Source organism: Corvus moneduloides, chromosome 24 (genome assembly GCF_009650955.1).
Source record: "Corvus moneduloides isolate bCorMon1 chromosome 24, bCorMon1.pri, whole genome shotgun sequence".
Classification (NCBI taxonomy): domain Eukaryota; kingdom Metazoa; phylum Chordata; class Aves; order Passeriformes; family Corvidae; genus Corvus; species Corvus moneduloides.
The window spans coordinates 5,790,793-5,818,081 of record NC_045499.1 but is presented as its reverse complement, the minus strand read 5'-3'; the positions used below and the strand labels follow the sequence as shown (position 1 = coordinate 5,818,081).

At 55.6% G+C, this 27,289-nt stretch overlaps 1 protein-coding gene across 6 annotated transcripts; it reads right to left on the bottom strand.

Moving 5' to 3' along the window:
- Positions 1-330: 330 nt before the first annotated feature.
- On the bottom strand, positions 331-26,778 carry RASSF5 (Ras association domain family member 5). 6 transcript variants are annotated; one of them, XM_032132841.1, is made up of 7 exons: positions 22,549-22,649; positions 21,231-21,310; positions 17,757-17,875; positions 5,520-5,633; positions 4,347-4,644; positions 3,884-3,999; positions 331-3,262 (listed from the first exon to the last, which is right to left on the bottom strand). In XM_032132841.1, the coding sequence occupies exons 1-7, from the start codon at positions 22,632-22,634 to the stop codon at positions 3,110-3,112; spliced, it is 966 nt and encodes a 321-aa protein (XP_031988732.1). In that variant the 5' UTR covers positions 22,635-22,649; the 3' UTR covers positions 331-3,109. The 6 variants fall into 6 exon arrangements, with proteins under 6 accessions (XP_031988732.1, XP_031988734.1, XP_031988737.1 ...); XM_032132843.1 differs by lacking the exons at positions 21,231-21,310; positions 22,549-22,649 and adding an exon at positions 26,436-26,778; XM_032132846.1 differs by lacking the exons at positions 21,231-21,310; positions 22,549-22,649 and adding an exon at positions 25,504-25,770.
- Positions 26,779-27,289: the final 511 nt, after the last annotated feature.

Here is a 27,289-nt window from a genome sequence, read left to right as displayed (position 1 = left end):
TTTAAACATTTCCAGGTATTGAAATCAGACACTTCAGCACTGAGAATTAACTTTTAGCTGGGCTTTTGTAGTTTATGTTAATTTTACATATAAAAATATGTTTTAATGTGTGTCATGAGCTGTAATTTATTACAGGTAACAGCTCTGTCAGCCCCAGCTAGAAGATTAATGGAACACTTTGGTCAGGTCTTACAGGGGTGGATGTTCTTTAGCTCTTTAACAGTAGGTTAGGAAATTTAAATTCACCTCTAGGCAGGATTCCTGTATTTCCCTTTAGACTTAATCCATGGAAGTTCCATAGCAGGGCACCAGAAAAAGAAGGCTAAGAGATTTCTTTAATTACTGACAGTTTTATTATCATTGTCTCTTACACTGTCTGCATATGAACAAAGTTCCAGAACCTTCAGAAAAAGCTGAGAGTGAGACATTTTGTAAAAATGCCATAGAATTGCTAGGGAGTAGTAAAAATAAATTACAGCATTGCAAAAATGCATTTCACTTTGCCATAGAAGCTCTACTATTCCATCCTATACACATTATTTTACAGGTTTTACAGTAGCCATGGAAAAGAAACTCACACGACCTAGGCAAGACAATTGCTAACCAAAGGCACTGCCAACAGGATTTTGCGCTTAAAGAAGGGGCAAATACTTCTAAAAACAGCTCAACTGACCCATGAGAATTTGAGTTTCAACACCCACCAGCTCTTCAGATGCCCCTCATCTTGAAAAAAACCAAAAGAAAGAGCCCTCTGGGGGCACGAGGTTTTCAGCAGCATCCACAGTGATTGCATACGAAGCCATGCCTTCTACAAACTGTCAAAGACATGCTGGGGCCAGGAGGGGAGAGGGGACACTCACCAAAACTCACCAAAAGAGGAAAAAAAAGGAAACCTGCACAACTTTTAGCCAGAAAGAAAAGGGATTTCAAACCAAGCGTGTGGCTCTTCCCTCTCAGAACCACTGGCAGTTTTTACAGCGTTCTTCCCCGGTGGAACTGAAGTATTTATAGGGTGCTGTCAAGGCTCAAAGCACCAGATAAATGGTATTTAAATGACTTCACAAGTGACTAGTGAAGTACTAAGTCTGCTTGTAGCTGGACAAACAGCCCCAGAGCATGGAAAGTGCTGCTCTGTGGCTGCCAGCAGTTGTTAAAGGTCATTGGGTGTAGAGTACAGTACAGCTGGAGGCTCTTCTGCACCAGAGCCCTGTGAGCAAACCCTCACTGCTGACCAGAACAGGAGCTGCAACTGAGCTTGGCAGAAAGTGGCTTTCACACAAACCGAGGGCTCGGAGTGATGCAGTTACTCTCATGTGGTTTAGAAACAAACATACTCAAAATCTGGAAAAAAAAATCCCAAGCAGTCACCTTGCAGAAAGAAGCAAACCAGTTCCTCATCCCTCCTCATCCCACAACGGTGCGGGGGACACGGGGGGACAGGAGGGACGAGGCCTCTGCACAGCTTCCTCCTTAGTCCAAATGCAAAGTTTTCACACTTAAGGGAAGAAAAAGGCACTGAGGTAAATTTTAGACTCCTCCACGTTCCCCAAAACCCTGTCGCCTCCCCTCGCACTGGGTGCAGGTGGGATCCCAGCAGCCACAGTGAGCTCAAAGGGGCTCATCGAGCCCACACAAACCCCTTTCCCTGCCCCACCCCAACCCAGCATTGACGTTCCCTGTTCTCTGCTGTGGTGTAAACAGAGGGAGGGCTGGCCCTGGCTGTGTGCAGCGTGCTCGGGACGAAGCACTGAGGGTAAACACGGGGCCCATCCTCCCCCACCGGGATCCCTGGAGCATTCCCAGCCCGGCAGTGATCCCTGCATGGCATCAGCACCATGGAGCGAGGGCAGGGACCGAGCCTGCAGCTCGAGCACTTTTCTGAGGGATGCTCGGCGTGGTGGGAGCCCTGAGACAGGCAGAGAGGGACTTGCTGTCCTCTCCTAACTCCATGGAGAGAGCAAATCCTGGGAAGCTTCCTGGACGTGCAGGAGAGCACCAGTTGAGAGTGGGGAAGGAGAACAGGGCACAGGGAGGGTGTGACAGGGACAGCAGGGCTGGGACAGCACTGCGAGGAGGGGGAGCAGGAGGAAGCACAGGTGGGGTGAGCAGAAAGCATCCAAGGACAATAATTCCCTTACCTGGTGCCACCTCCACACCCCAGCCCTGGTTGGGGCTTCTCTCCCTCAGGGCCAGACACATTCACAGCTGAAAATCTGATTTGTGAAGGGGCTTTGAGCTTTCCTGGGTTCCTCTGACAGACACGTATTGCTAAATCTTCAACACTGAGCCCTCAGCCCATGCCCCAACCATCACCTTCACACTTTTCAAACAGAATTTCTGGAAACTAGGTCCCAGTTCCTACAGAGTAGAGAACTGGTGAAACACTGGCTAACTTAGCATCAGGGGTATTTACTGTAATTCAGCTCTTTTCAAAATTAGAAGTCAAATAGAATCAAAATGAATGATTTTCCTGGGAGTTACTATTACCAAGTTGCAATAATATTTACTAAGAGACTGTTGGGGTGTTGCAGCTGCCTTGGTGTCATAACCTGACATTTCCCTGGCTGCCTTAGCCCTGAACAAGTCCATCCAGCGCTGGTTACAGCTGCAACACCCACGTGGTTCGGTGCAACAACCTCCTCCCCTTCTGCTGCTGCTTCCTGTGCTCTCCTTACGAAACCAGAACTGGGCCACGAGGGCACTGTGGGCCACAGCACCTCCAAACAGGAACAAGCAACTCGCTGGGAGGAGCAGGAGCAGCAAGAGTTGCCCTGCTCGAAACTTCAGCCAGCAGATGGGTCCTGTTGGGTGTCACACCGAGAATCTTCCACGGAGCCTCTCCAGCGGATGGCACGGCTGGAAAGCCAACCAGCAGCTGTGTTTGCTTTGTTGAAGCTGTTTCAGAAACAGGCTTCCCGTTCTTGGACTGGCTCTGGTCCTGGGAGAAGAGGTTTCAGAAGAAGAAAATGCAGTAGGATCATTTTAGGGGTGCTGGGAGCCAGTCCTCATGGAAGGTCGAAGAGGGAGAATGACGACTAAGGTGTCCTGAGAAGTCTTTTCATTTAAAAATAGTCTCTAGCTTAGTCTGATGCCCAGGGCCTCCTGAAGGTTATCCAGGTTTGCCTCTGGCTTCTTTCAAGGTCTGTTGCAGTCTCTGTTTGAACCTCTCATACTTCCTGTGCACTTGCTGGATTTTGTCCTTCTCTTCTTTGTCCAGGATCATCAGGAAGTTCTGCAGCTCTGGGATGGAGAACGCGTCCCACTGCAACACCAGCAGAAACACAGGGGAAGTGAGCACACACCTGACGGGGTTTGTGGGTTCTTACCTCTGAATCTGTGAGAAGGAGCAATAAAATACATCTAAACGTATCTGATCTCCAGGGATTTTAATCTCATGTTGTGAGGGAGAAGGGGTAAGGGGCTACAGCGTGAAGGACCATCCCAATCCTCCCCCCGCACAGCACAGGAAGCAGAATCCTGCAGGATGCAGCAGCTCCCAGCATTTGCTTCATTGTGGTGGGGAGCACGATTTCAACCAAAATCTGGCTGTGAATTTATTACCTGAGTGTCCCTGGCTTTTACTTCAATTAGTGGATTACTTCTAACAGTGTTCAGCTAATCTAATTAGCGACGATTAACCCTGGGGTGGCACTGCTGGGTTCCATAAACAGATTACAGAGTGGCCATCAAAACTGGCCTCAGCATTTTCACAGCTCAAGTTTGAATTGTTTTAAAAACCCAGAGCATTCAGGAGTAATAAAAGACCAACCCAGCCCCATCAGAGGGAAACAGCCCTTTTTGTGCCGCCTCTGCCACACATCTCCCAGCCCTGCCACGTGCTCCACATTCATGTGAAAAACGAGGAAAAGAGTCACCAAGGTACCTCAACTTCCCCAGTTTCGTTCTCCTTCAGCACAAAGCTCAGCACATCCGTGTCAGGGCCCGCCAGCAGCCGCAGGTACAGGGGGTACTCGGTGAGAGGGAGCTTCTGGAAGAGCACTGCAAGGGACAGCAAACAGCCACAGTGAGATCGGGGCTGCCGGGGCAGAGGGAAGCTCAGGAGGTCAGCTGCAGCATGGGAAAGGATGCTCAGGATCACAGGGGAGGGGGTTGAGTCTCTAGCACAGATTCATAACAATCTCTTTAAGCTCTCAGGGGGTTTCAGCCCCTTCTGAAACCATAATTCCCCACTAACTTAAGCAGCGTCACCTCCTGTGGAGGTCTAAATCACCTGGATTTAGACTTTGCCCACCTGACACCCCAGTGAGTCCCACAGCACACCGAACAGAAGCCAAATTCACCACTCCAGGGAGAGCTGGCGGGTGCCAGGCCCTGAACTAACTCACCTTGCCCATCTTTCCGCATCTCCTTGAAAAGTGCAAACTTCTGAGGGTTATCCACCACCATGAACTTCTTCAGGAGCCCCTGGATCACCTCGCTCACCGTGGTCGTGCTGCTGATGTGGAGCTGCTTGATGGCATCCAGGGGCAGGTAGAAGGAGGTCCTCTTGTCCGTCATCTCAGCCAGGTTCACCTCCTTGAGGGCATCGTAGATGGACTGGGGCCGGATGCCGGCCGGCACCGTCACGGGGCGGCGCAGCTTCAGGTGCACCTTGATGAACCCTGTGTACGTCCCATCGTCGTTCTGCAGCAAAGCACACAGGGATCAGGCTCCAGGGAGCTTTTCCAGTCCCTTTTCCACCACAAGAGGCTGGTCTGCAGCGTGGGGTGACAGCAGGACCTGCCCCCGCTCCGGGAGTTCCAGGGTTTCTTATTAATCATGTCAAAAATACCCCATAATTCCGGGACAGTCACTACTGGTTTTCTCTTGGCAGTGACTCATCCCTCCCTCTCATCTGTGGGATCTTGTTTTATTTCAAGCCAGCCCTGCTACAAAGGCAGTTATGGAAATTCCATTACATGGAATTTGTAGTTGCACTTAATTTGGATTTGAAACCCCTGGTTCAGCAGGACCTCCCAACCTTATTCCTTAAGTTTTACTTCCCATTTAAGGGATTCTCACATCTCCATGTAACAAATCATCACTGGAGATCAGCTGATCCCACCACAGGTCTCTTACCCCACCCTGAGCTCTGCAAAAACACAGGAATCAGGAGAAAAGCCTGGTTCTGCACATTCCACCCAGGAAGCCTGGCAGTGGTGAGGGCAGAGCATCTCTCTCTGGAAAGGTTTTGGGTTTCTAAATCCACTTCCAACAGCTGCTGAACTGCCCCAGTTCCACCGTGACTCATCCCCACTGCAACAATGGGGGCTCATCCATTTGGGGCAAGTCTTTGTGGCAACTCGTTGCCAGAGATCAGTGCCAGGAGGGAGGGATGGAGGCAGGGAAGGGTTACCTGGAGTGTCAGTGACACTGGGAAGCCAAGCAGGAGGAGAAGCAGCGTGACAGCCACCAGCCCTCTCACCCCATGACACCTTCCCCACAGGCTGGCCCCGTTCAGGGCCCACAGAAACCAGCAGCAGTGTCTGTGTGTGAGGGAAAACCAGCCCAGTACGTACCAGTTTCATCAGCAGGCAGTTGGTGACCTTTGCATTGTACTTCTCAATCTTCTGTTTGATCTCCTGGATGGTCGGAGGCTCGGGTTTTTCTTCTTCTACCGTTTGTGTTACATTCTGGAATCAGAAGAGCCGGGCTTTAGCTGCTTTGTGTGTTGGGTAACGCTCCATCTGTTCAGCTCCACGTTTTCTTGGGAAGGCAGGAACGGATCCTGCGCAGATCCCGAGCAGTGATGACGCAGGCGGGGATGGTCCCTGCAGCCAGGAGGCTGAATGTGCAGGATGCCACATCCCAACCCCAAACCACCTCTGACACCAGTGACAGGCAGTGCAGCGCAACACAAAATGCACCAGTTGGTGGCACGGAGCAGTTAACATCCCAGTGCAAACCAGGACAACATATCCAGCCCTTAAAACCCACTTTGAAAGCAAAGCCACCTGCACCTGTGAGCATTTATTTACTTCTGGCAATGCAAGAAAAAAACCCCATCCTATTTCCAGTATTCACAGCTCTGACTCCCCAAAACTCGAGCAGCTTCCAGTGGGTTCACCCAGGCAGAACCTGGAGTTAAATCTCTCGCTGCTCTTGTCCAAAGCTTGGGAAATTATAGCTCAGAGCAATAAAAGCACACGAGCAGCAGGCTGGCTGTGTGACTAATAATAAATCAGGCACTGCATGGCCAGTCCAGGCATCCCAGCCTGTGTCAAAAACTGCTCAGTGCCTGCGTGGGCTCACCCACAGGGGGACAGAGGCTGCTGCTCGCCCAGCTTTGGGGGAATTTCCTCCAAAACCAGCAGATTTGACCTGTAGGTGGGCTCTACCTGAAGGCCACCCATGGAAATGTCACTAATGAATAACCACAGAATCATTAAGGTCAGAAAAGATCTCTGAGCTTGAGTCCAGCTGTCAACACAGCACCACTAAACCACGTCCCCAAGGGTCACATCCACGGGCCTTTTGAACAGTTCCAGGGATGGTGATTCCACTGTTTCCCTGGGCAGCCTGTTCAATGCTTGACCACTCTTTCACGAAGAATTTTTCCCTACGATCCAATCTAAACCTCCCCTGGCTCCCCTCCAGCCAGGAGGGCAGGTCTCCACAGCACTGCCTGCTCTATCTGCTGGATCTGCAGCAAACAAGCCTCTGTGTGTCTGGGCGATGCTCAGCGGGCTGGATCCCCCAGCTCAGAGCTCTGCTGCCTTCCCATAACTCACCACCTTCCCTGGAGACAGCCTGGGAACGCATTTTGCCAGCTCTGCCTGGAACTGTGCGCAGCGCTCTCAGATTTTATGTGGGCTTGCTCAGAAGTTGGCATTAGCAGGGAGCAGAAAGCGTGAAGGGATGTGCCATCAAGGCTGGGAAGGCTCAGAATGAAAACTGTAACCTCTGAGAAGGGAAAAAAAGGGAAAAAAGGCAGCTTGGGGAGCAAAGCTTGTCCATTCCCAGACAGCCCCAGAGCACACACAACAAGGACGCAGCAAGCTGTAAATAAGCCAATACTGCCCAAGGCTACCCATGGTATTTGTTTCAGGAGGAGAATCAAGCAGAGGACAAACTGAAACCCTGGCTGCAATCTGGCAAGGCAGCTGCAGTGCTGGGACTCACGGCAGTGATTCCCCAGTGACAGCTCAGGATTTCACAATTTCTGCCCCAGAGCAGCAGACAGCTCGAGACACCCACGTGGAGCAGGCACCCAGGAGACAGCTTCAGCCTCCTTGGTCACTGCCTTCCTTGGGGCTCCAAGAGAGGGAGAGGGGCTTTAGACCAGGGCCTGGAGTGACAGGAAGGGGGTGATGGCTTAAACAAAAAGAGAGGAGATTTAGATGGAATACTGGTCAGAAATCCTTCCCTGTGAGGGTGGGCAGGCCCTGGCACAGGGTGCCCAGAGAAGCTGTGGCTGCCCCATCCATGGAAATGTTCAAGGCCAGGTTGGAGCAGCCTGGGACAGTAGAAGGTGTCCCTGCCCATGGCAGGGGTGGCACTGGATGATCTTCAAGGTCCCTTCCAGCCCAAAGCATTCTATGACAATAAAAGCAAAGCTTTCCTGGGTTACTTGAGAATTGCACATAAATATCCATTTATCAGAACTCCCCAATCTGTCAGAGCCCTTTGGTTCACGCTGCACCTCAATCTATCCACTGCACCAAGCCTTGGCCACACACAGGCCAAGGCCGTGCGTGGCAGGGGAGTCTCTAAAAATCATCTTTAGAAATCATGCCAAGGGCTGAGATTTTGAAAGTAGCAGGAAGGAAAAGAAAAAAAAGGAAAAACAAACAAAAAACCCCTTCCCTATAAGTTAACAGAAGATGAACTCTCAGAAACCCTGCACTTCCTCACATCACCCATGTCACTGCACTGACACAGCCACAGCTGGGCTGCCCCTCACCAACCACAAGTGAGGGAGGGCAGGGGACCCCCAGGACCGTCCCCTCCTGCAAGCAGAGAGTTGGAGCTGCAGAGCTGAGGGCACCACACATCACCCATGGCACAAACACAGCCCAGCAGAGACAGCATCCACACATCCATCCACCCAGCCACCCAGATACGCATGGCAAAAGCAAACACGGCAGCTCTGCCTGCCCCCGTCCCTGTCCCTGCAGTTTGCTTGTCCCCAGCAGGGCAGGTCCCTCTCTCCTGCGATGTTCCCAGCCCAGGGCCACAGCTCGTGCCAGCAATTAAGAGCCGTGGAGCGGCTCGGTTTCCATGGAGGAACACGGCGCAGCAGGGCCGCAGGAGCCTGGAGCGGTGCCCCAGCGCCTCGCAGCAGGCACACGGCAGATGAGGATGGCTTCGGGTTCCAAGAAACCCAAACCACTCGCAGCAGGAGGGGCCTGGCTCAGGAGCACGTCACCGCTGTCGCACGATGTCACCGCAGCGCTGCCCGGCTGCGGCATCCTCCCTTCCCCACAGCGGGCAGGTCAGGGGTACCTGCAGCCTGCTCAGCCCCCTGCCAGCCTTCCTCCCACACCCTCCCGCTGCAGGGAAAGAAAGTTTTCATAATCTCTTTGCCTGCGTCCATCCCACCACGGGCTCGGTGACAGGATAGTGTCTGGATGAAATCTGGGGACACACAATAAGGTCACGGCAGAAAAATTAAGGCAAACTCCAGCCAGCTGTGCCAGAGGATCCAGAGTGGGGCCACCCCAGCTGCATGAGCTATTTAGGGCTGGGGGAGCCCATAAGGGCACTGGGGATCCAAGGGCTCAGCCCTTCAGCTCTTCTCGCCATTCAAGTGATGCTCAGGCCTGGCTGCACCACGAGCCCCCCAAGCAAGGACCACCCACCCATCCCAAGCCTGTACACCTAAATATTCTGCTTTTCTGTCTTCCGGACCCAAACCAGCCCAGCAGCACCAGCCCCGTGGTGCAGGAGCCCCCAGAGGAGCAGCCACGGCCTGGGAAGAGAAGTGCTGCTCCCCCCCAGTGCATGATCAGATCAGCCACTTCTTGCTCCTCACAAATCAACCCCAACCTCCAGTTGTGCAAAGTTTCTGGTGCAGAATCTGCAATTCTGGCTAAAGGGAGAAAAACAGAAGCTTTAACCATAAACCGTTGCCACATTTCCTGTTGTACCGGGACAGGATGAGACGAGCTGTGAACAAAACCACATCTCTGATCTGCACCTACACCCTCGCGGGCACTGCTGGGCCTGCAGCTTTCCCGCATGGAAAACAGGGAAGAGCCAGCTCAGCCATCCTTGGCCATCACCTGGCCTCGTGGCCCCGGAACACGACATCAGTGTGGCAGCAGAGGAACCGGCACATTGCCCCGTGCCACCCTCCTGGGCCACCGTGCCACCCTCCTGGGCCACCGGCAGGAAAACCACAGGAAGCCTGGAGCTGCCAGGAGGGCTCCACGCCTGCTCCATGGAAAACCTGCTGCACAGCATCGCATGGCCATGGTTAAACATGCTGGCAGCACGCTGGAACCGCTCAGACTGGGCAGCTGAGGGCTTTGCCAGCCCTGTGGCACCGCCATAAAACAGCTCGCGGGCAGTGGTGGCCGCAGTGGCACAGGGACCCACGGGCTGCCAGGACAGAGTCTGGACACGGTGATTTGGGACATCCAGAGCAGCGCAGGACCCGCCCGTGCCCTGCCCCTGCCTCCACAACCCACATTATTGCTCAGCTGTAAGAAATGCCGATTGTAAGGAGTGGCTGGAGCCTCAGCTGGCACTTGGGCTAATGCTCCACGGGACAAAGGCTGCCCGGGATGAGCTCTGGGAAGGGGCAGGACCGTGGCACACAAAGCCCATGGCCCGGGGCTGGGCAGAGTTCACCGCCCCCGGCCCCCTCTGTGCAAGCCAGCACTCAGCTAATGAGCTGTAAACTCCTGCCAGGCTTTTATGGACAACCCAGGGGCCATCGAGATGGTGGTGACAGCTCTCAAAAGAGTTCTAAGTGACAGATATTTCCATTTATCAGTTTGCAAGGATGCCAGGAGAAACACACCCCACATTCAAAGGGCACCGTCCCTACAGCCTCTCACCTTCTCAAGTCAAGCCCCAACTTAAAAACCTTTTAAAAGCACCCAAGGCAGCAGCTCTGCACCACGCTGGGCCCCTGTTTGGGGAATAACAGCTCCAGGTGGGACCCAGGAGCTGTCCCACCACAGGAGCTGGTGTGTGGTCACAGCCTGGATGCTCAGCCCACAAGCTGGAAGAGCAGCAGCTCAGGAACTGTGGTTCAAAGCAGACACGGAAAAGCAGCAGAGGCAGAAGGTCTGAGTGTGGCCACTCCTTGGAGCCAGGGCCACCTCCCTGCAGCCCCAGGGACACCATCCCTGCCCCCACAGGGACACCGTCCCTGCCCCTCGCTCCCAGCCAGCTTTCCTCACCAGCTATTTCCTTAATGAATCTGAAGAGCAGAGCAGTGGGGACGGATCTGGCCCAGCATCACCACATTCTTGGCAGTCTTATCTCGAGGCAGGAGCGGCCAAGTCCTCCCTGGTGTGCTCGGGCACAGCTCCATCACCATTTCCATCAGCCAGGCTGTGACAACTCGCATTCCCAAACCCGCGGCCCAAGCTCTCCCTTTGGCTCCTTGTTCAGACTGCAGGAGCACTTCAGAGATCTCCTCTGAAGGGATTTTATGGCCTGGGGCATCAATCCTCATTTTTCCCGCTTATTAAGGAAAGATTTGTCTTAAAGCACCAGAAAACAAAGCCTGGAGAAGCACATCCGAGTGTCCCTGGCTGTGGAGCCGCAGTTCAGAGCGGCATCGCCTGGGACCACAAACACAGTCCGGCACAAAGGACTGGGAGGAAATGTGAGTGCTTCAAATTGGATTCAGGAACACGAGAACCAACAGCTCAGATCTGTAAATCCTGCTGCAGCAGGGAGTGGTGGCAGCTCAGGGACATTGGGGACAGGGCTGTCACCAGAGCTGGGACATCTCTACTCTCACAGAGCTCTCCATCCCTGCACTTCCCCAACACTTCCCCTTCAACACCCACTGCCAGGGTTCACAGCACTATATTGGGAAAGGATCCACTGCTCCAGCACAGACAGGCAAGGCGAGAATCACACAAGAGATCTGGACCAAAAAAATCCCAAAAAAACCTTAAATACCCCCAACAGTTCCCTCCCTTTGAGAAATTCAGATGAGATGCTGTGGTTTCCTTTGGGGCTCAGAGGAAAAGGCAGAAGACAGGAGAGCTGTGCCTCTCCAGAGCAGGGGAGAGGGATGGCTGCTGCATCTCAGAGAGGTTAGAGCAAGTGAAGACGGGCTCAGTGTTTTGATTGCCATGGAGATTTCACTTAGAAACCGATTTTCCTGCCACAGCTCAGCTCAGCAGTGAGAGCTGACAAGGTCCTCACAGGGAGCTGCATCTCAGGGGTGTCCAGGCTGGAGCTCCTCTGCATTGCACCAGGCTGGCCATGCCCACATTGCCCCCCCAGCCCCAGCTGCTTCCCTGCACCCCACAAACCTGCCCTGAGCACCGGCCAGCCCTGGGATTATGGGGCAAGGCCAGACAGGATCTTGGAGATCCCCTCATCCAGCCCCTGTTTGGGTTCTGCCCCTCCTGTGCTTCCCATCCCTGGACATTCCCTTTCCCCCTTCCCTCTCTGACCCAGCTCTCCCATCAGCCCTGATGCAGGACTCCAAGAGCAATTTTGCAGAGTTTTGAGCAATCAGGCTTCAGGCAGAAGCCACTGAAGCCATTCAGCTGGAGAGGCCCGAAAATGCAAAGAAATGGATCTCCAGGGACGATGTCACATCTGAGATCTCAACCAGCTCTTTGCTAATGAAGAGTGATTTTGCTGATGGTTCTGAGAATAAAAAGGAATTACAGCATTCCTAGAAAGAGGCTGTTCAGACTAATACAGTTGTTTCAATCAGAAAAATTGTTCCTGTAATCCTACAGATCAAATCCCACTCTCTTAAGTGCTGTGCAGTGGCCTGTGTGTCCCCTCCCACCCACCCACAACACAACTTCCTCCACAGAGATGTTTCCTGTGTCTTTCAGCACATGCATCCCTAAGTTATCCGTACTGAGCTTCCTCCTGCTCAGAGCAGGCCCTGCCCACTGTCCTGGGCTCAGGAATCACTCCTGGGCATCCCAGGATGGACAACCCTCACCATTCCCAAACACATCCACCAGCTCAGCTCACTCGGGGGTCTGAGCTGATGTTCTCTGCCCATGGCTAGGAGCAGGTGGTGAAAAACAGAGTTGTTGTCACACACAGCCCTTGCAGGGATGGAAATGTTCCAGTTGAATAATTACCACTTCAATAAGGTGCCAAGGTAAAAAGAGAGGACAGGGAGTGGATCAAAACCCAAGGGAGATGTCCACCACCTCCTCAGTGCCCACCACCTCCTCTTCCTCCCTGCCTTTGCTCCTGCAGGACCTGCACCACCACCACCAACCCCAAACAAGCCATGAACCCCCCAAAAATCTTCTTCCACCAAGGCCTGAGCATGGTTTCTCTGTGAGAATCCACCTCCACACACAGACCCATTACACAACACCAGTTGGGTTCAGTTTAGCGGGGGGGGGGGGGGGGGGGGGGTGTTTTTCATGCACAGGAACCATTTCCTCCCCACACCACCAACCCCCTGAAAGGCTCCATCTTCTCTGGCAGCCTGAGCTCTGCCGCCCACGCCGGTCACGTCCAGGTGAGGAGCTGGGGAAAAAGGGGCTGCGGCAGCTCCTGACCCCCCTGTGAGGGAGAAATCCCAAACAGCGACAGCACCAGGCTGATTTCCAGAGGTTCCCGAGGATCTGCAGTGCCCTGGCTCAAACAGAGCAGCTCTGGCTGCACCAGCACCCCAATCTCCTCCATTTCCTACACAAATGAATCATCAAATGACATTTAAAAACCAGCAGTACGTGTCGGTTAATCATAACGAGAGGGAGCTGCTGGCTAGCGGGGAAGATCCCATCTTAAACATTTTCTTCAGAGAAATTCAATAAAATTCCCAGCTGACTGAAGCTCTCTCTCCAAAACAGCCCCCCCTTAGCCAAGGGGAGCCCTTGGACCTGCTGCAGGGAGCTGAACCCCAAAGCACCTGCTGAGGATTGCGGCTCTGCAGCCTCAGGTGCAAACACAGCAGAGGCTGAGCAGGAGCACGTCGGTGCTGGTGGTTTATGGGAGGATTTTCAGTGAAAAAGCTGCTCCCCAGGCCAGATTTGATCTCTGGGTGCTACAGGGCTCTCGTTCCCGTGTGAAACTCCCACTTCTGCAGCAGCGCCTTCTCCTTTTATGCTCAGCTCTGGTTGGGGCTCCAAAGTTCATGAGAGCGATTTTTATTTTATTATTATTTTTTTTAAATAGACATTTAAAAACTGTGAAGCAGCCTTGGCAATGTTGCTGAGACACAAATCTCATGCTGGGTGAAACACTGCCCAGCCAAACCTCCGTCCTTCTCCAAGGCAGGCACACACAGCCCCAGGCTCCCCAAAAAGGACCACGTTCATCATCGCGTTAATCAGTTCACAGATTAATTCTGCCCTGAACTTTCCCATCCACCCCACAGGTGCAATTTTCACTCATGGTGCAGATTCTGCAAGGCCAAACCACAGGTCCCCGCCGGGGAGCCTGACCCGTGGCTGACAGCTGGCTAAAGGCTGCTAAAGGATTTCACCTCACGCTGAAAAAACGCACTGAGAGCCGGCTCCTCCGGCGTGAATCCCCGGGGAACGGGGAAACCCGGCGTGGCAAGGGCTGAGGAAAACCCGCAGCGGTGCAGACCCCGCAGAGGAGAGGGCAGAGCCCCCTCCCCGCCGGCAGCTCTGCCCTGGCTCCCGCACAAGCTCATTTTTGGCAGCACCCGCAGCCGAACGTGCGGGAGCCCCGGCATCCGCCAGCCCTGCGCGCGAGTTGCGTTACCTTGGCGGGGACCTTGCTCTGCGCGCTGCGGAAGAACGAGGTTTTGGCCGTGAAAAAGCAATCCTCGAGGTCTTCATCCAAGCTGCAGTAGCCGCTGCTCATGCTGCTGCCGATGGTCATGGGAGCCGGGCAGAGGCGAGGGGCTGCGGGCGAGCCGGGGGGCTCGGGGGGCCGGCGACCATCGGGGTCCCCGCTGCGGCTCCGGCGAGCCCCGCGCTCACATCCCCGGCTCGCCGCTTATCTGCAGCAGCTCCTTCTGCTCATCCTGCCGAGCTATTCCTCCTTAACAGGCAGCCGTGCCGGGTAACCCTTCCCTTCCCTCGCCTCCTGCTCCCGCCTCCCTGCGCAGCGGCGCTGGGGCAGCATGGAAGGGGCAGAGCTCCCAGTTCGCTCCCAGTTCGCTCCCAGTTCGCTCCCGCTCCGCTCGCCGCTCCCGGGGGTGCCGGCGCAGCAGCATCGCCTCCCCTTCCTGCCCTCGCCCCGCAGCCCCGGCCACTTCCTCTTGCAAAATTTCTCACCCAGCTCGCAGCCGAGGTGCTGGGCTTGGCTCTGGCCCCTGGGGACCCCTGGCACCACCTTGGGGACCCAAAACGAGGTGCCACGGAGGGCTGGGGCTGTTCAGTCCCTGTTAGAGCATCCTCGGGAGCTGCTGTGGCATCACTTTCTGAGGGAATCAAGAAGGGGGGAGGCAGGTGAGGACACAGCTCAGACCCTCCTCGGGGTGCCAGGACCCCCTGGCCACCACAAGTGGGTGCCTCTCTGCCCTGCATCTGATGTCAGAGCAGCAGGAGCAATTTCAGCACCCAGATTGAGGCAGCTTCAGCGGCAGCCCAGGAAAAAGCTGCTCAGCTCCTGGGCCCTGCTTTTACAGCAGCTGTGACCCTCCTGCTTGGAGAAGATCACCGGGATTTGTGGGGCTGGGCAGGGGCAGGGCTCTGATCCCCACAGGATCCCACAGGCAGGGACACCTTCCCCTATCCCAGGCTGCTCCAAGCCCTGTCCAACCTGGCCTTGGACACTGCCAGGGATCCAGGGGCGGCCACAGCTGCTCTGGGCACCCTGTGCCAGGGCCTCCCCACCCTCAGAGGGAGGAATTCCTTCCCAATATCCCATCTCAACTTGCTCCTCCAGCTGCTCCCACAGGGCTCCAAGACCTTCCCACAAGCCACCATCCAGCACTAAAACCTCTTCCCCTCTTGACAGGTTGCAGATGCTGCTCCAAACCCTCCCATCTGTATTGCTACGAGGCTTTGAGAGCTCCGTGCCCACCACAGCAGCATCCCATGAATACAAACCGGGATGTAGATGGGAAGACTGGCAACATCTGCATCTCAGAAAGAGGAAGGCAAGAATCCAAGTGGCTTTATTTACAGAGGGAATAAATAAGCCACGTTCTTATGGCAGCAGCGCGTTCCTGCAGCAGCACAGCCCCCTTGGCTCCACAGCGATAAATTTAGAGGAGAAAGAGGCTTAAATTGAGCATGTGCAACACCAGCAGAAAGTGCGGGTTGGGAGCATCAGCACTGGGGTCTTTTATGAAGCCTCAGCCCAAGTTTTTCCCAGGGGAACCAGTGTGCGACCCCTGGACGCCCCATGGAATTCTCCAAGAATCCCTCATTTATTCCTTGCAGTCCAGCTGCTTGGCACATCAGCTCCATAAAAAAACCAACAAAGACAAATAAACCCAATAACTTTTACCCCACTGTTCAGCAGCAGCTGCACTTAATGGTTACCTGCACATCAGCCCCCCAAAACCCCAGTGACCCCGGTGACCTGCAGCAGCTCACAGGTGGGAGGCACACAGCCAGCCCTGCCAAATCCAGGGACCCAACTCCTGGAGCTGCCGAGAGCAGTGGAGGCTTTTGGCAGCTTCGGCAGAGTCTGGATGTCACCCTGGGCGGCTGCTCTGGGACCCAAATGGAACACACTCCCAAATACTTACCCGGATCAAAGCCCAGATTATCAGTGCCTGCTGTTACATGGTAACAGCACTGAAATAGGTGATATTCAAATAGGTATTTCAGTGGTGCTTCCACTTTGCTTTATTTTGATAATACAATTTAATGACTTCCATCTATGCCAGCTATTAATTTTTTCATGTGTTTTCAGGCCTCTTCCCCTCCTGCCAGCATATTCAGGCATCCTGCTAGCCTCCTACTGGAATACTGACATTATTTTCCCTCCATTCTCCTCCTTTCCAGCAGCAAAACCTGCCTGACCAACAGAAACACTCCAGGAACGTGACTGTGTGCTCAGATCAAGCAAACCTGGCAATGATTTTTCCCTGATTATCCATGAAGAATAATGGAGCTTTGCTGCAGTGATTTACCCTCATTAACCCCCAAATCAGCCCCCACATCCCCAGCACAGGCCACGGGACCCCTGCCAGGGCTTTGCTGCGCTGAGGATTCTGAGGTGCAATCCCCAGCCAGGGCTTTGGGATGCGCTTGAGGGTTTCTGTCTGCTGCTGGAATTGGAGAGACACTTTTGTTTCCTTGGCACAAGGGGCCTCCCCCTCCCCAGGATGACACCAGGGCCGTGTCAGGGTGATGGATGGCCACAAAGCACAGGGTCCCTGTTTGTTATTAGGCCCATCAATAACCCTGGCTGGGGTGATCACTCTGAAGATGAAGCGAGCCCTTCTCATTTTTCCAAGAGCCCAGCATTGCTGGGGGAAGCCCAGTGACACTCAAAGGAGTTGTAACCACACACGAATTTAGGTTCACTCCCTTACACAAACACCCGGAGTGGAGAAACCGCTCTGAGCCCCTTTGTAATGCGTAGCTTAGAACGATCAACCCCGTCCCACTTCAGATCCCTCCTGACCATTTCATTCAGAGCAGCAGCAGCTGCCCAGCAAGGCCAGAGCTTGTACAGCAAAGGCTGGATGACAACCAAGCCCCACACACCCAACTGAAACCCCACATTTGCCTCTGGAAAAGTGCAAAATGTTCCCATCTCCAGGTCTTCCACAAAGAGGGACATAAACACGGGATTATAATGAGGGTCAGAACACAGAATCACAGAATCATCAAGGCTGGAAAAGACCTTTGACTGCATCCCACCACACCCACTAAGCCATACCATGAAGTGTCGCATCCACTCATTTTTTGAACACTTTGAGTGATGGTGACTCCACCACTTCCCCGGGGAGCTGTTCCAAACGTTTCAAAAAAGCACACAGAGCCTGGAAAGGCTCCATCCCCGCCAATCCCACTCCAGGCAGCTCCCTCAGCAATGCCTTGAGCTGGCAGCATTAAGCATCTCCCATCTCATCTGGCACAGTGAGAGCCTCCCTGGCCCCACAGCCTGTCCCACCCACGCTGGAGTCCCAGACACTGCAGGACCCCGGGGGGATTAAGGCAAAGCTGAGCCTTCCGGAGTAACCCTGGGATTACATCCCTAACACAGATTGAAGAGCCTCCATGCCCCTGGAACCACTGAAACTCTCAAAACAAGTCTGTCAGCCAGAACTCCAGATTTCCTGGAGAAATCGGCGCTCTCGCCCTGCACGATGCAGGAAATGCACCTGTGCTGCTGACTGCAGGCGCTGTGCACGGCGCTGGGACAGGCTAACGCCAATATTGATCCTCCTCCGCAGGCACTGGCACGTGGGGCTTGATGTCCCCGCTCTGCTCCAGGTGACAGCAGCGCTTCAAACACCCCAGAGCTCCACACACCCCTTCCCAGGGAGGGAGGGGGATGCCCACATTCCCAACCTCCATCCCACCCAGGCAGTGGGCATGGCGCTCACGGCCTGCAGGTGACACCTCAGTGACACTCCCAGACCGAGCCCTGACAAGCCCTCCCTGTTGGAAAACCCTTTGGGAGCAGGAAATCCGCGCTCTGGAGGCGAATCCGCCGGTCACCGCGGGGCTGTGCCCCCCCGAGCCCCCTCCCCGGCGTACCTGGCTGCAGGGTGGCAGGAGGGTGCTCTCTGGGGACAGCTGGCTCTGCCACTGGCCCGGCCGGCGACAATCCAGCTGGATGAGGCTGCGGCACTCCTGGTGACACGTGTACCTGCAGTCTGCAGGGACAGAAAGGGCAGAGTGAGGCACCCCAGAGCTGCAGGATGGGGTTGGGGGCAGTGGGGGACCCACGGGAAGGGACTGGATTGCAGGCAGAGGGATTCCAGCACGGCCAGAGCTGGAGCCAGGCACATGTCGCTGTTCACACACATGGCCCCGTTCAGGCACACTCCTGCAGGTGAGGAGATACCTCAACACCTCATCCAGAGCAAAAATTGCTCGCACACCCTCTCCCCAGGGAATCCTGGACGCGATGGAGCAGCACAAGCCGCATTCCTGCCACGCATCCTGCTGCCTCTCCCCGAGCCGCTGGCACACTGACATGGAAAATGCTCAAATCCCACCAAACCTCGGGGTACCCCTGGCCAGCTCCACTCCTGGGAGGTGCCACCTGTAGCAAAAGCTTGGCTGGAGCACAGGGAAAGGATCCTTCACCTCTCACCATCAGAAACATCTTTGTACTGGGCAGAGGTCAAAAGATTTAAGGTCATTAAATAGCATAGAAGGGTTTGGGTTGGAAAGGACCTTAAAAATTATCCAGTTCCACCTCCCCCACCTTGCACTGTCCCAGGCTGCTCCAAGCCCCGTCCAACCCGGCCTTGGACCCTTCCAGGGATGGGGCAGCCACAGCTGCTCTGTGCCAGGGCTTAAACATGAAAATTTCAAGGGCCAGCTCCGGTGACAGAGGTGTGGATCGACCACCAGCAGCCCCAAATCCACCCCTGGAGAGGGCAGGGACGCATCCCAGCCCCAGCAGAGGCTGTGACCTCCTGTCCCCAGGTGCAGCAAGGCATTTCTGCGGCTGTTTTCTTTGGATGCTGACCCAGTGTCAGACATTAACCCGTTCATGCACAGATGACTCTGCACAGCCCAGCTTTAACCCCTTCAGGCACAGGGTCCTGCTCACCCCCAGCTGCAGAGGGGCATATTTGGCACAGCCAGCTCCAGTTATCCCATATTCATGGCCATCACTCCCACAGCCCCTTCCCTCAAAGGCCCGACTCCCCCAAACCCTCCTGACTGCAGTGAACAACCTCCTCCCGCTTTAATGGCCCACCTGAGCCTTTTAATTTTTAACTGCCACACAAACAACCTTAAATTTACTTTTTACACTGCCCAAAATTCCAGAGCGGTCACCAACCTGGAAAAAAAAAAATCACATCCTAAAAGCAAGGCAAGAGAGGTCACTCCAGAGAGGGATGTGAGTGCCTGTCCCTGCACCAGCCCCATGACCTTGCTATGAGCCACTGAATTTGTATTTTAAATACACTCCTTCTTTCTTTTTCCTTTTTGCCCCTTTTCCTTTTATTTCTTTAGCTTTTGGGTCATTGGTTTTGACTATCTGGGGCTTGCAGGAAAGCAAAGGAATATCCCATGTTTGCTCTGGAAACTGATTTCTGCTCAGCTCTGGTGAATTCTTCAGTGCCTGAGAATGAGTGAGAGGAGCGGAACCACTGCTGGGAGCTGGTGCCTGAGGGGGGAAACATCAATCTCCAGAGGAAACAGGGAAATCATTTATCATTTAGCATTCATCTGGCGTGAGCTGTCTGTCATTCTCCTGTTCCAAGTCACTTGTCTCAAGTAAGCCTGGGGGAAAAGCAGGGAGACTTGGCTTCTTTTTTTTTTTTTATTAGAGATAAGCTGCAGTTACAGTAATTTAATGCGTGACCTTTCGAGCAGCTGGAACTGCCTTTTAACAGGGGCCATTGGCCAAGTCTTTGCTGGAGGTGCCAGCTGGAGAACGCTCCAGCTGTGAGTTCACCTGAGCACCTGCCACCACCTCGTCCCTTCTGCCCATGTGGGCCCAGATTTTCAGCCTTGGGCAGCTCCAGCACGTGGGGCAGTGGCAGCCAAAGGTCTGACACACATCATTTGGACCACAGCAATGCCAATTCCTGGGCAATTCCCCCGGATCAGGCCCATTGTGGCATTTCTTTGTGGGATTAAAGTGTGACACCTCCTTAGTCACAGTCACCTATTAACAGACCTAATCACTCAGGATCCGGTGGGGAACACTAATTTTAGAAACCCTGCACAGCTTTAGGAAGCAGCCACGTGACCGGTTTGCCAAGAGGAGCAGGATGCCTCCACTTAGGCTCTAAGATAATTTCCATTCCAGTCAAACAATGGAACACTTGGAAATGGAGTTTCCTCAAAAACAGAAAGATCACGGTACTGTGAAAAGCTTTGGTGGCTGAAGGGAATTCCCCTTTCTCCACAGATAAAGTGGGATGGAGTAACCCCGTCCCGTATAAATGCCCATCTCAATTCCTAAACACAGCCACTGAATGGTTCGGGTTGGAAAGGACCTTAAAGCCACGGGCAGGGACACCTTCTGCTATCCCAGGCTGCTCCAACCTGGCCTTGGGCACTTCCAGGGATGGGGCAGGGCCTCCCCACCCTCCCAGGGAAGAGATTCTCCAGTCCTCTGCCCACCCCCACCCCCAGGATACCACAGACCCCATGGGGCACCTTCCAGCTCGACGCGACCGAGTGGAAACGGGCACAAAAGGAGAAGGGAGGCCCCACAGGTGTCTGAGAGCGGGGCCAAGGTGGCAGAACGGAGACTTCCTCCACTGAAACTCTGGAACCCTTCGGGGCTCACACACCTCGAAGTGCAGGCTGCACCTGAGGCTGGGCTTTGCAAGCTGCGCTGCTTGAGGCGCTCCTCGTGTGCCCGACGTCACCGGGCTGACCTCAGGGGTGGCAGCAGGATGTGGCCCTGTGGCACCAGGACAGCGGGAGGCTCTGAGGGGACAGGGCAGGACCTGTGGCACCACCGCCAGCACCCAGGGAAGGGTCTCAGGCCTCCTGCAAAGCAGGTTCTGACAGCCCCAGGGCGCTGATCCAGCCCCAGCCCTGCAGCTCCATCAGTGCGGTCTCGTCTCAGCAGTTTTAGGTCTAAACCAGATGGTTTGGGTTCATTTGTTTGCAAACACTGGCAAGCCCCAGGGGCCTGTTTCTGTTTGTCCAGAGCAGGCAAGGCCCCCTCGGTGACAGCCACCCCTCTGCGAGGTCCCTGCGCCGCTGCAGCATCTGGAGCACAAACCCAGCTGCTGGCAGATGCTCTGGAGCCACGATTTAACAAAAATCAGATTTTCCTTTGGACTGGCAAGTGGGGCAGCACTGAGAGCCTGTGCTCCTGCCCGAGCAGGGCTGCAGAAGAGCCAGAGGAGAAGCTGAAGCCACCTGGTGCCACAGGTGTGGTGCCAGCCCTGTGCCCACCCCATACCCGCCAGGCAGGATCCCTGTGGCCAGGCCGTGCTCAGCAACACCAAGGCAAACCCTGCACCCCAAAGAGCAGCAGAAAACCTGCAAACCCAGCCAAAAACCCCAAATCCCACCACCACCTACCTCTAACCAGCAACACCTCCCTGCTGGGCCTCCTCGGCAGGCGCAGTCCCGCAGACCAGGGCTTGGATTTGGGGAAATGCCTGAAGATTTTACGGATTCTCTTTGTTACAAGCCCGAAGCAAGTGGCTGCTCCCTCCTTCCCGTCCGTCATCCTCAGGAGAGGAGGCCAGGAGCTCTCCAGGCACGTTCCAACCCCAAATGCTCTGGGATACAGCAGGCACCGGAGCAAGTTGTGTCTGCTCCCACGAGAGGCCTTTTCCCCCACGGAGATAAAGCCCTGACATTGTCCATTTACAACCTGCTGCCATCTGACGGGGTTATTTATTTATTTTTCTGAGCAGGGAGCGCAGCTCAGAGCTCGTGCATCTCCTGTAAGCCATGGAAAACTTTCTATTTCTGGGGCTTTTTGCTTGATAAGATAAAATAACCCAACGGAAGAGATTAGAGAGAGAAAGCGCAGGACCCGGCCGTGCGCTGGGAGGTCTCTTTCCGGCATCCTCTCTTCTCTCTTTGCTGCTTTTCCCTGCAGTCTTTTAAAGTTTGAGGGATAAATAGTCCCCAGTGTCTAAACAGAGGTTCAAGGAGGACACTGAGATTAACTATATCTATAATATTGATTAGACTCTGCACATAGTTAAGAGAGGCTTGTGGAGCCTTTCACAGCATCTGTGAAAATCAGGGCATTCTAAAAAAGACAGAGAGTGACTTTTTAGTGATAGGACAAGAGGGATGGTTTTAAACCAAAAGAGGAGAGATTTAAATGGGATATTGGGAGGAAATTCCTCTCTGTGGGGGAGGTGAGGCCCTGGCACTGATTGTCCAGAGAAGCTGTGGCTGCCCCTGGATCCCTGGAAGTGTCCAAGGCCAGGCTGGATGGGGCTTGGAGCAGCCTGGGACAGTGGATGGTGTCCCTGCCCATGGCAGGGGTGGGATGGGATGAGCACTGAGGTCCCTTCCAACCTAAACCATTCCACGGTGTATCAGTGACAGCTGTACCAGCTGTCAGCTGATGGGGTGGGACACAAGCATCAGTTCAACAACGCCCCTGAAATCTGCCACTTTGGACCCACTCCCCCGTGACCTCTCTGCTCAGGACCCCTCTCACAGTTTCCAGCACCCTGCACAACACAGGGAGTAACAAAGGTGGAATTTAACCAGTCCAAAAACCACCCCGAGCAGCAAAAGCAGTGAGTTATCACAGGGGGCTGTCTCAGTCACCCAGAGAGCCCCTGGGCACATCCCTCCTTCCCACACCCCGACCAGCAAACTCCACTGAGCTTCACCGGGACGAAGCAGAGGGAGAAGCCCAAAAACCAACCTGCAAGGTAAGAGCTGGAGCCTCGGCTGGCGTCTCTCTCCATAAACCCTTCCCAAGGCACTGCACTGGAATGCAGCAGGAAACATGACCCTGGAAGACCTGAGCCACCCCACGAGCCTGTCCCACGGCTCTGGGCAGGTCCCCGTCCCTCCCCACAGCTCCATCTCCTCCCGGGGAGGAGCCCGCCCTGCCTGGGGCAGCCGCGGTGGGCGGGAGGCACCCCCGGACCCCACCCCGTCCTCACCCAACCCCAGCAGCACCATCCCCACCTGCCCGAGTCACCCGGCAGCAGGAAAAGCCTCAGGAATCTGCCTGGATCAGCTAAACGGAACAGAAATGCACAGTGCTGTGGGTCCTGCGAGCTGTCAGCGATTATTATTTACAGCGGCGAGACTGGAGGCACGGCTGAGTGTGGGAGGACGGCGTGGAAGGAGAGACACCAAAAGCACCGTGTCCCAAAGGGCACCAGTGGTGTGAGCAGAGCCCCGTCCGGGTGAGGCCGGGCTCGGGAAAGAACTCGTTAAAGAACTCGTTATCTTAAGCAAACGGCTACTGGAGAACCAGTAACCTTAGAACTGAAGTTTGCTCTACAAATTAGAAAGAGAAACGGTGTTTTACCAACATCCCTCCCGAAGGAAATAGGGGCTGATTCAGCGCAGAGCCTGAACACGGAACGAGCTGCTCTGGGAGATAAGGGCGGCTCCAGACCAGAGGCACAAAACGCGTTTGGATGCTGAGGTGCTTTACTGGGCTGGATCTGTGTGGTAAGATCTGCAGATCAAAAGCTGGCTTCAGGTGTGACTGCGTCTGCAGAGGTGCTGGACATGCTCTGAAGTTTCCCTCGAGGGCTGCCCCACACACAGCCCTGCCCACAGGGAAGCACGGCGAGCTGGAGTGACTTTCCTGCAAAGAAGCCCTTCAGCCAACAGTGTGTTATTTTAATATGTGTTTTTTAATAATCAAAATATTTGAATTCTGGTTATCAGAGACATCGGGAGCCAGGGAAGCACTCGAGCCGTTCCCACCCGGTGTCCACCCAACCCTTCCCACCAGGAAGCGGCCCCAGCTCCCAGCCCAGCCTGGTTTCTGTGCTGTCCCAAAGCCAATAAAACACGCAGAGGGCTTTGAAGCTGCGTTAGTCACCAGGACACCCAACACGGCACCCGCCCCACCAGAGCTCACCAAACACCCCGCAGCAGAGATGTGCCTCTGCAGCCTGCCCGTCCTGCCCCCTTCTCCTCCCCTGCCAGGAAAAGCTGGCAGGAAAAGCTGTCCCCCAGCAATTTACACCCCGACACGGAGATTATTGACTTTACTACTGACTCAGCTCTGAGAGGTGCCAGCAGCACAAAGCCACACGCATTAAATAGAAGATATTCAAGGCACAGCATAAAATGGCACAGCTACTCCTGCCCAAGTGCCTTCCCTCCAAGGCTGGAAACAAGGATTTTCAGGGAAAGCCAGTCGGATTTGCCCCCGAGCTGCCACCTCCCCATCCTTTCACGCTGACACGGCGGGGAGCAGGATGCTGGATGTCTGTCCTGCACAGAACCTGGAACACTCCGAATAAAAGCAGGGGAAAAAGGCTCCCATGTCTCAGGCAACATCTGCATCAGCCCCAGGTGCAGCACCCCCGGGCAGGACTTGGGTTAAAACCAGAGAAGGTCCCCCCTGAGCCTCCTTTTCTCCAGACTGAAGAGTAAATAACTATAACAAATAAATAAATAAATGCCACTTCCCCATTTTACTAAATACAGCCAGATCTGACGTAAATAAAAATAGGCCAGAACTGTACAAACAAAAACCTGAGTATCCTCAGGCTGCAAGTCAAGAGCAAACAAGCGGCAACTCTGCAATCAGAAAGAAAAAGAAACATTCACCAAGCGGGGGAGAGCACACCCCGTCTGCAGCTCTCGGGCATTGTTAATGGGAATCACTATTGGGATGACAGGGAATGCAGATATGAGAGTCCCTCCCGCCCATCCCGGTTGTTTGGGGAGTTTCTGAGGCAGAACTACTCCCACAGTCTGCATAATTCTCTGAAATGAAAAGGGAAATAGAGTTATTTAAAATCTGTTTCAGTATAAGTATGGAAAACATCCTGCCAGAGGAGAAGTCCCTCAAAACAGCTTTGACGGCGTTTCGCAACGCCACAAAATTCTGTGAATTTGTATTTTAAGTCAGGATTTCAAAGCACACAAGCCAGGACCTCACCTCACACCTGACCCCAGTTTCCAGGGGCTGGCGAAAGAGCCTCGAGAAAGTTTTTTCCCCCCTCAAATAACCCTTATTTCTCCTAAACTCGCTATTTCTTTAAGCACGCTCATTCACACATTCCCTGCAGCTCCCCAGCCCCGGGAAATCATCCGGCTCTCAGTAGGGTTTGAGGGAATTAATCAGGAACGGCAGGCAGAAAGCACCCCAGAAATCAGATTTACATCCCCCTCGCTCCACCAACGCCCTGCGCCGCGACTTCCCAGCCCCGGCGTGTCCCCGTGTCACGTTGTGGTGGCGGCTGGGTTACATTTAATTAACAGCAGTCAGCGCTAAAGCCCTAATGCGAGGCAGCAGGGCCATATGGTGCGGCCGTCTCTCCCGGTCGCCCTTCATCCCAAACGGCACCGGGAGGCACGGCCGAGAGCCCAGCTCGCCCCGCGCCACGCAAATCCCCACCAGAAACATTTAATTGATTCGTAATCTAAGGAAAGCCAAGCGTAAGAACCAGAACTGGCTGAGCCAGGCACTAATTGCCCCGGTGAGGCTGGCGCTGCTGCACACGCCTGGCATAACCCTCCCAAACAGCCCCAAAAATAAGCAGCGACGCGTCCCGCAGCCGGCCCAGAGCCCGCGGTGGGACGCGGCTCAGTCCCAAATTACCACCGGCACCAATTCCCTGCCCTCCACACCCACACTGAGGGCACCCTCACAGGTACAGGTGATCCTGTGGGCACAAACCTGCGGGGAATGGCATCAGCATTAACACCTCCTGCTGAAAATCAAGAGGCTCAGCTGACCCTGACCAGCAAATTTTCAAGTCCCTCAAGCCCCAGCAGCTGCATCCCGAAAGAGTTTCCCCCCAGCCTGAGGGACTGAGCGGGACAGGAGCAGTTTCACAGCCAGCAGGGCTTAAATCCCCAAGTTATCAGTGACATGGGTTTGCTCAAACCCCCTCGTTGCCCCTCCTGCAACAACCACGGGCCACACCTCCCCGGGGAGCGGGAGCAGCACCCCGGGACGGGGACACGGCGCGGGGGTCGCTGCACAGCCCCAGCAGAGTCACCTCGTTCGGCCCCTTCCCACACGGGGGAAAGAGGAATCTCTCCTGCAGAGCACGAACAGCTCCAGCAGAGCACGGATCCGACACGAGGAGCACGCGTCTTCGTGCATCTCCCTGGCACAGCTCCCTCCTCCCGCGAGTTTGGGCAGAGCTTCAGGCAAATTTACAAATTCTGGAGGACTTTATCCCTCACTGTAAAGCTTTACAAACACGAACCCTTCCTGCTCACCGCGAGCTGCTGATGCCAACTCCGCCCATGAGTCGATCATCTCCTCTTTCCTGGAAAAGCTTTATTTCCCAAACCCGCCCGGCAGCACCGCACCCGCGCCCACCGCCCGCACCCGGAGACCCTGGTCCAGTCCCTCCCGATGCGCAGCCCCCCGGGACCCCCCCAGGGGGAGCGGGGGGACCCGGCAGGTCCCCGCGGCACCAAAGCGGGACCCTGAGGGGTGCAGAGCTGGGGCGAAAGAGAGGGAGAGGGTGCGGGGGGGGCAGAGGCCGGGCAGGGTGAGGGATGGGGGTGCGGGCAGGGCAGGGCTGCGGGACAGCGAGGGGCAGGCAGGGCTCGGCAGGGCTCAGCAGGACGCGGAAAGGCGCGGACAGCACTCACAGTCGCAGCGCAGGGCGCGCTCCCGCACCGCCTCCCCGCACAGGTCGCACCATCCGCGGCGCGGCAGCCGCGGGGCGAAGCGGTGGCCGCGGCCGCGCTCGGGGGACTCCCGCGGCGCCGCGAAGATGCTCCGCACGTCGGGCAGCAGCCGCGGGGCTCCCCCGCGCCGCCGCAGCCGCCGCGCAGCCCTGGCCCCGCCGGGGCTCCCCGGGGAGCGGCCGCCCGCGGGCGCGGGGGACGCGGCGGGGCCCGGCGGCCGCCGGCGCATGGAGCCGGGCACCGGAGGCGGCAGCGGGCGGGGGCACGGCCCCACGGCCGGCGATGCCATGGTCTCGGAGCGGCGGGCGCGGGGCAGCGCAGGCGCCTTGGAGCGGCCGGGAGGGAGGAGACACGGCGGGGGTGGCACCGGGACCGGCCCCGCGGGGCGCCCCTCCCGTGGAGACCCCCTCGAGGGTCGGGACGCTTCGCACTCGCACCCCCCGAGCGAGGTTTCCCCGTGGAGACGCTCCTCGCCGCGGGGTTCCCCGCTCCGCGCCCTGGGAATGTCCCCGCAACAGCCCCTCCCCGGGAATCCCCGCTCCCGTGGGGCCTCGCCCCGCTGGACAGGCACCCCCGCGGGGCTGGGGTGGCCCGGGGGGGTCCGTGCGTCCCCCCGGGGGTCCCGCAGCACGAAGCACAGCCGGTGCTTTTCCCCAGCGTCTCCTGCGGGAGCGCAGCCGCGTCCCACCCGCTTTGCCCCGGCTTTAGGGCACCGCACCAGAGCGGGCAGCTGGGGAAAGCCCCTTGGCCCCTCTGCAGGGCCAGCCGGGCTCCCGGGGCTGGGATTGTCTCCCCCAGCTGAGGCTCCTGCGGTT

Excerpts from the sequence above, each read along its gene's own strand:
- RASSF5 (XM_032132843.1), bottom strand. The coding sequence starts at position 26,763 with ATGGCATCGCCGGCCGTGGGGCCGTGCCCCCGCCCGCTGCCGCCTCCG. Across the intron at positions 4,645-5,519 it reads ACTGCCTGCTGATGAAACTG|AACGACGATGGGACGTACAC; the intron begins GTACGTACTGGG and ends GCTTTGCTGCAG. Across the intron at positions 4,000-4,346 it reads GATGCGGAAAGATGGGCAAG|TGCTCTTCCAGAAGCTCCCT; the intron begins GTGAGTTAGTTC and ends TGTCCCTTGCAG.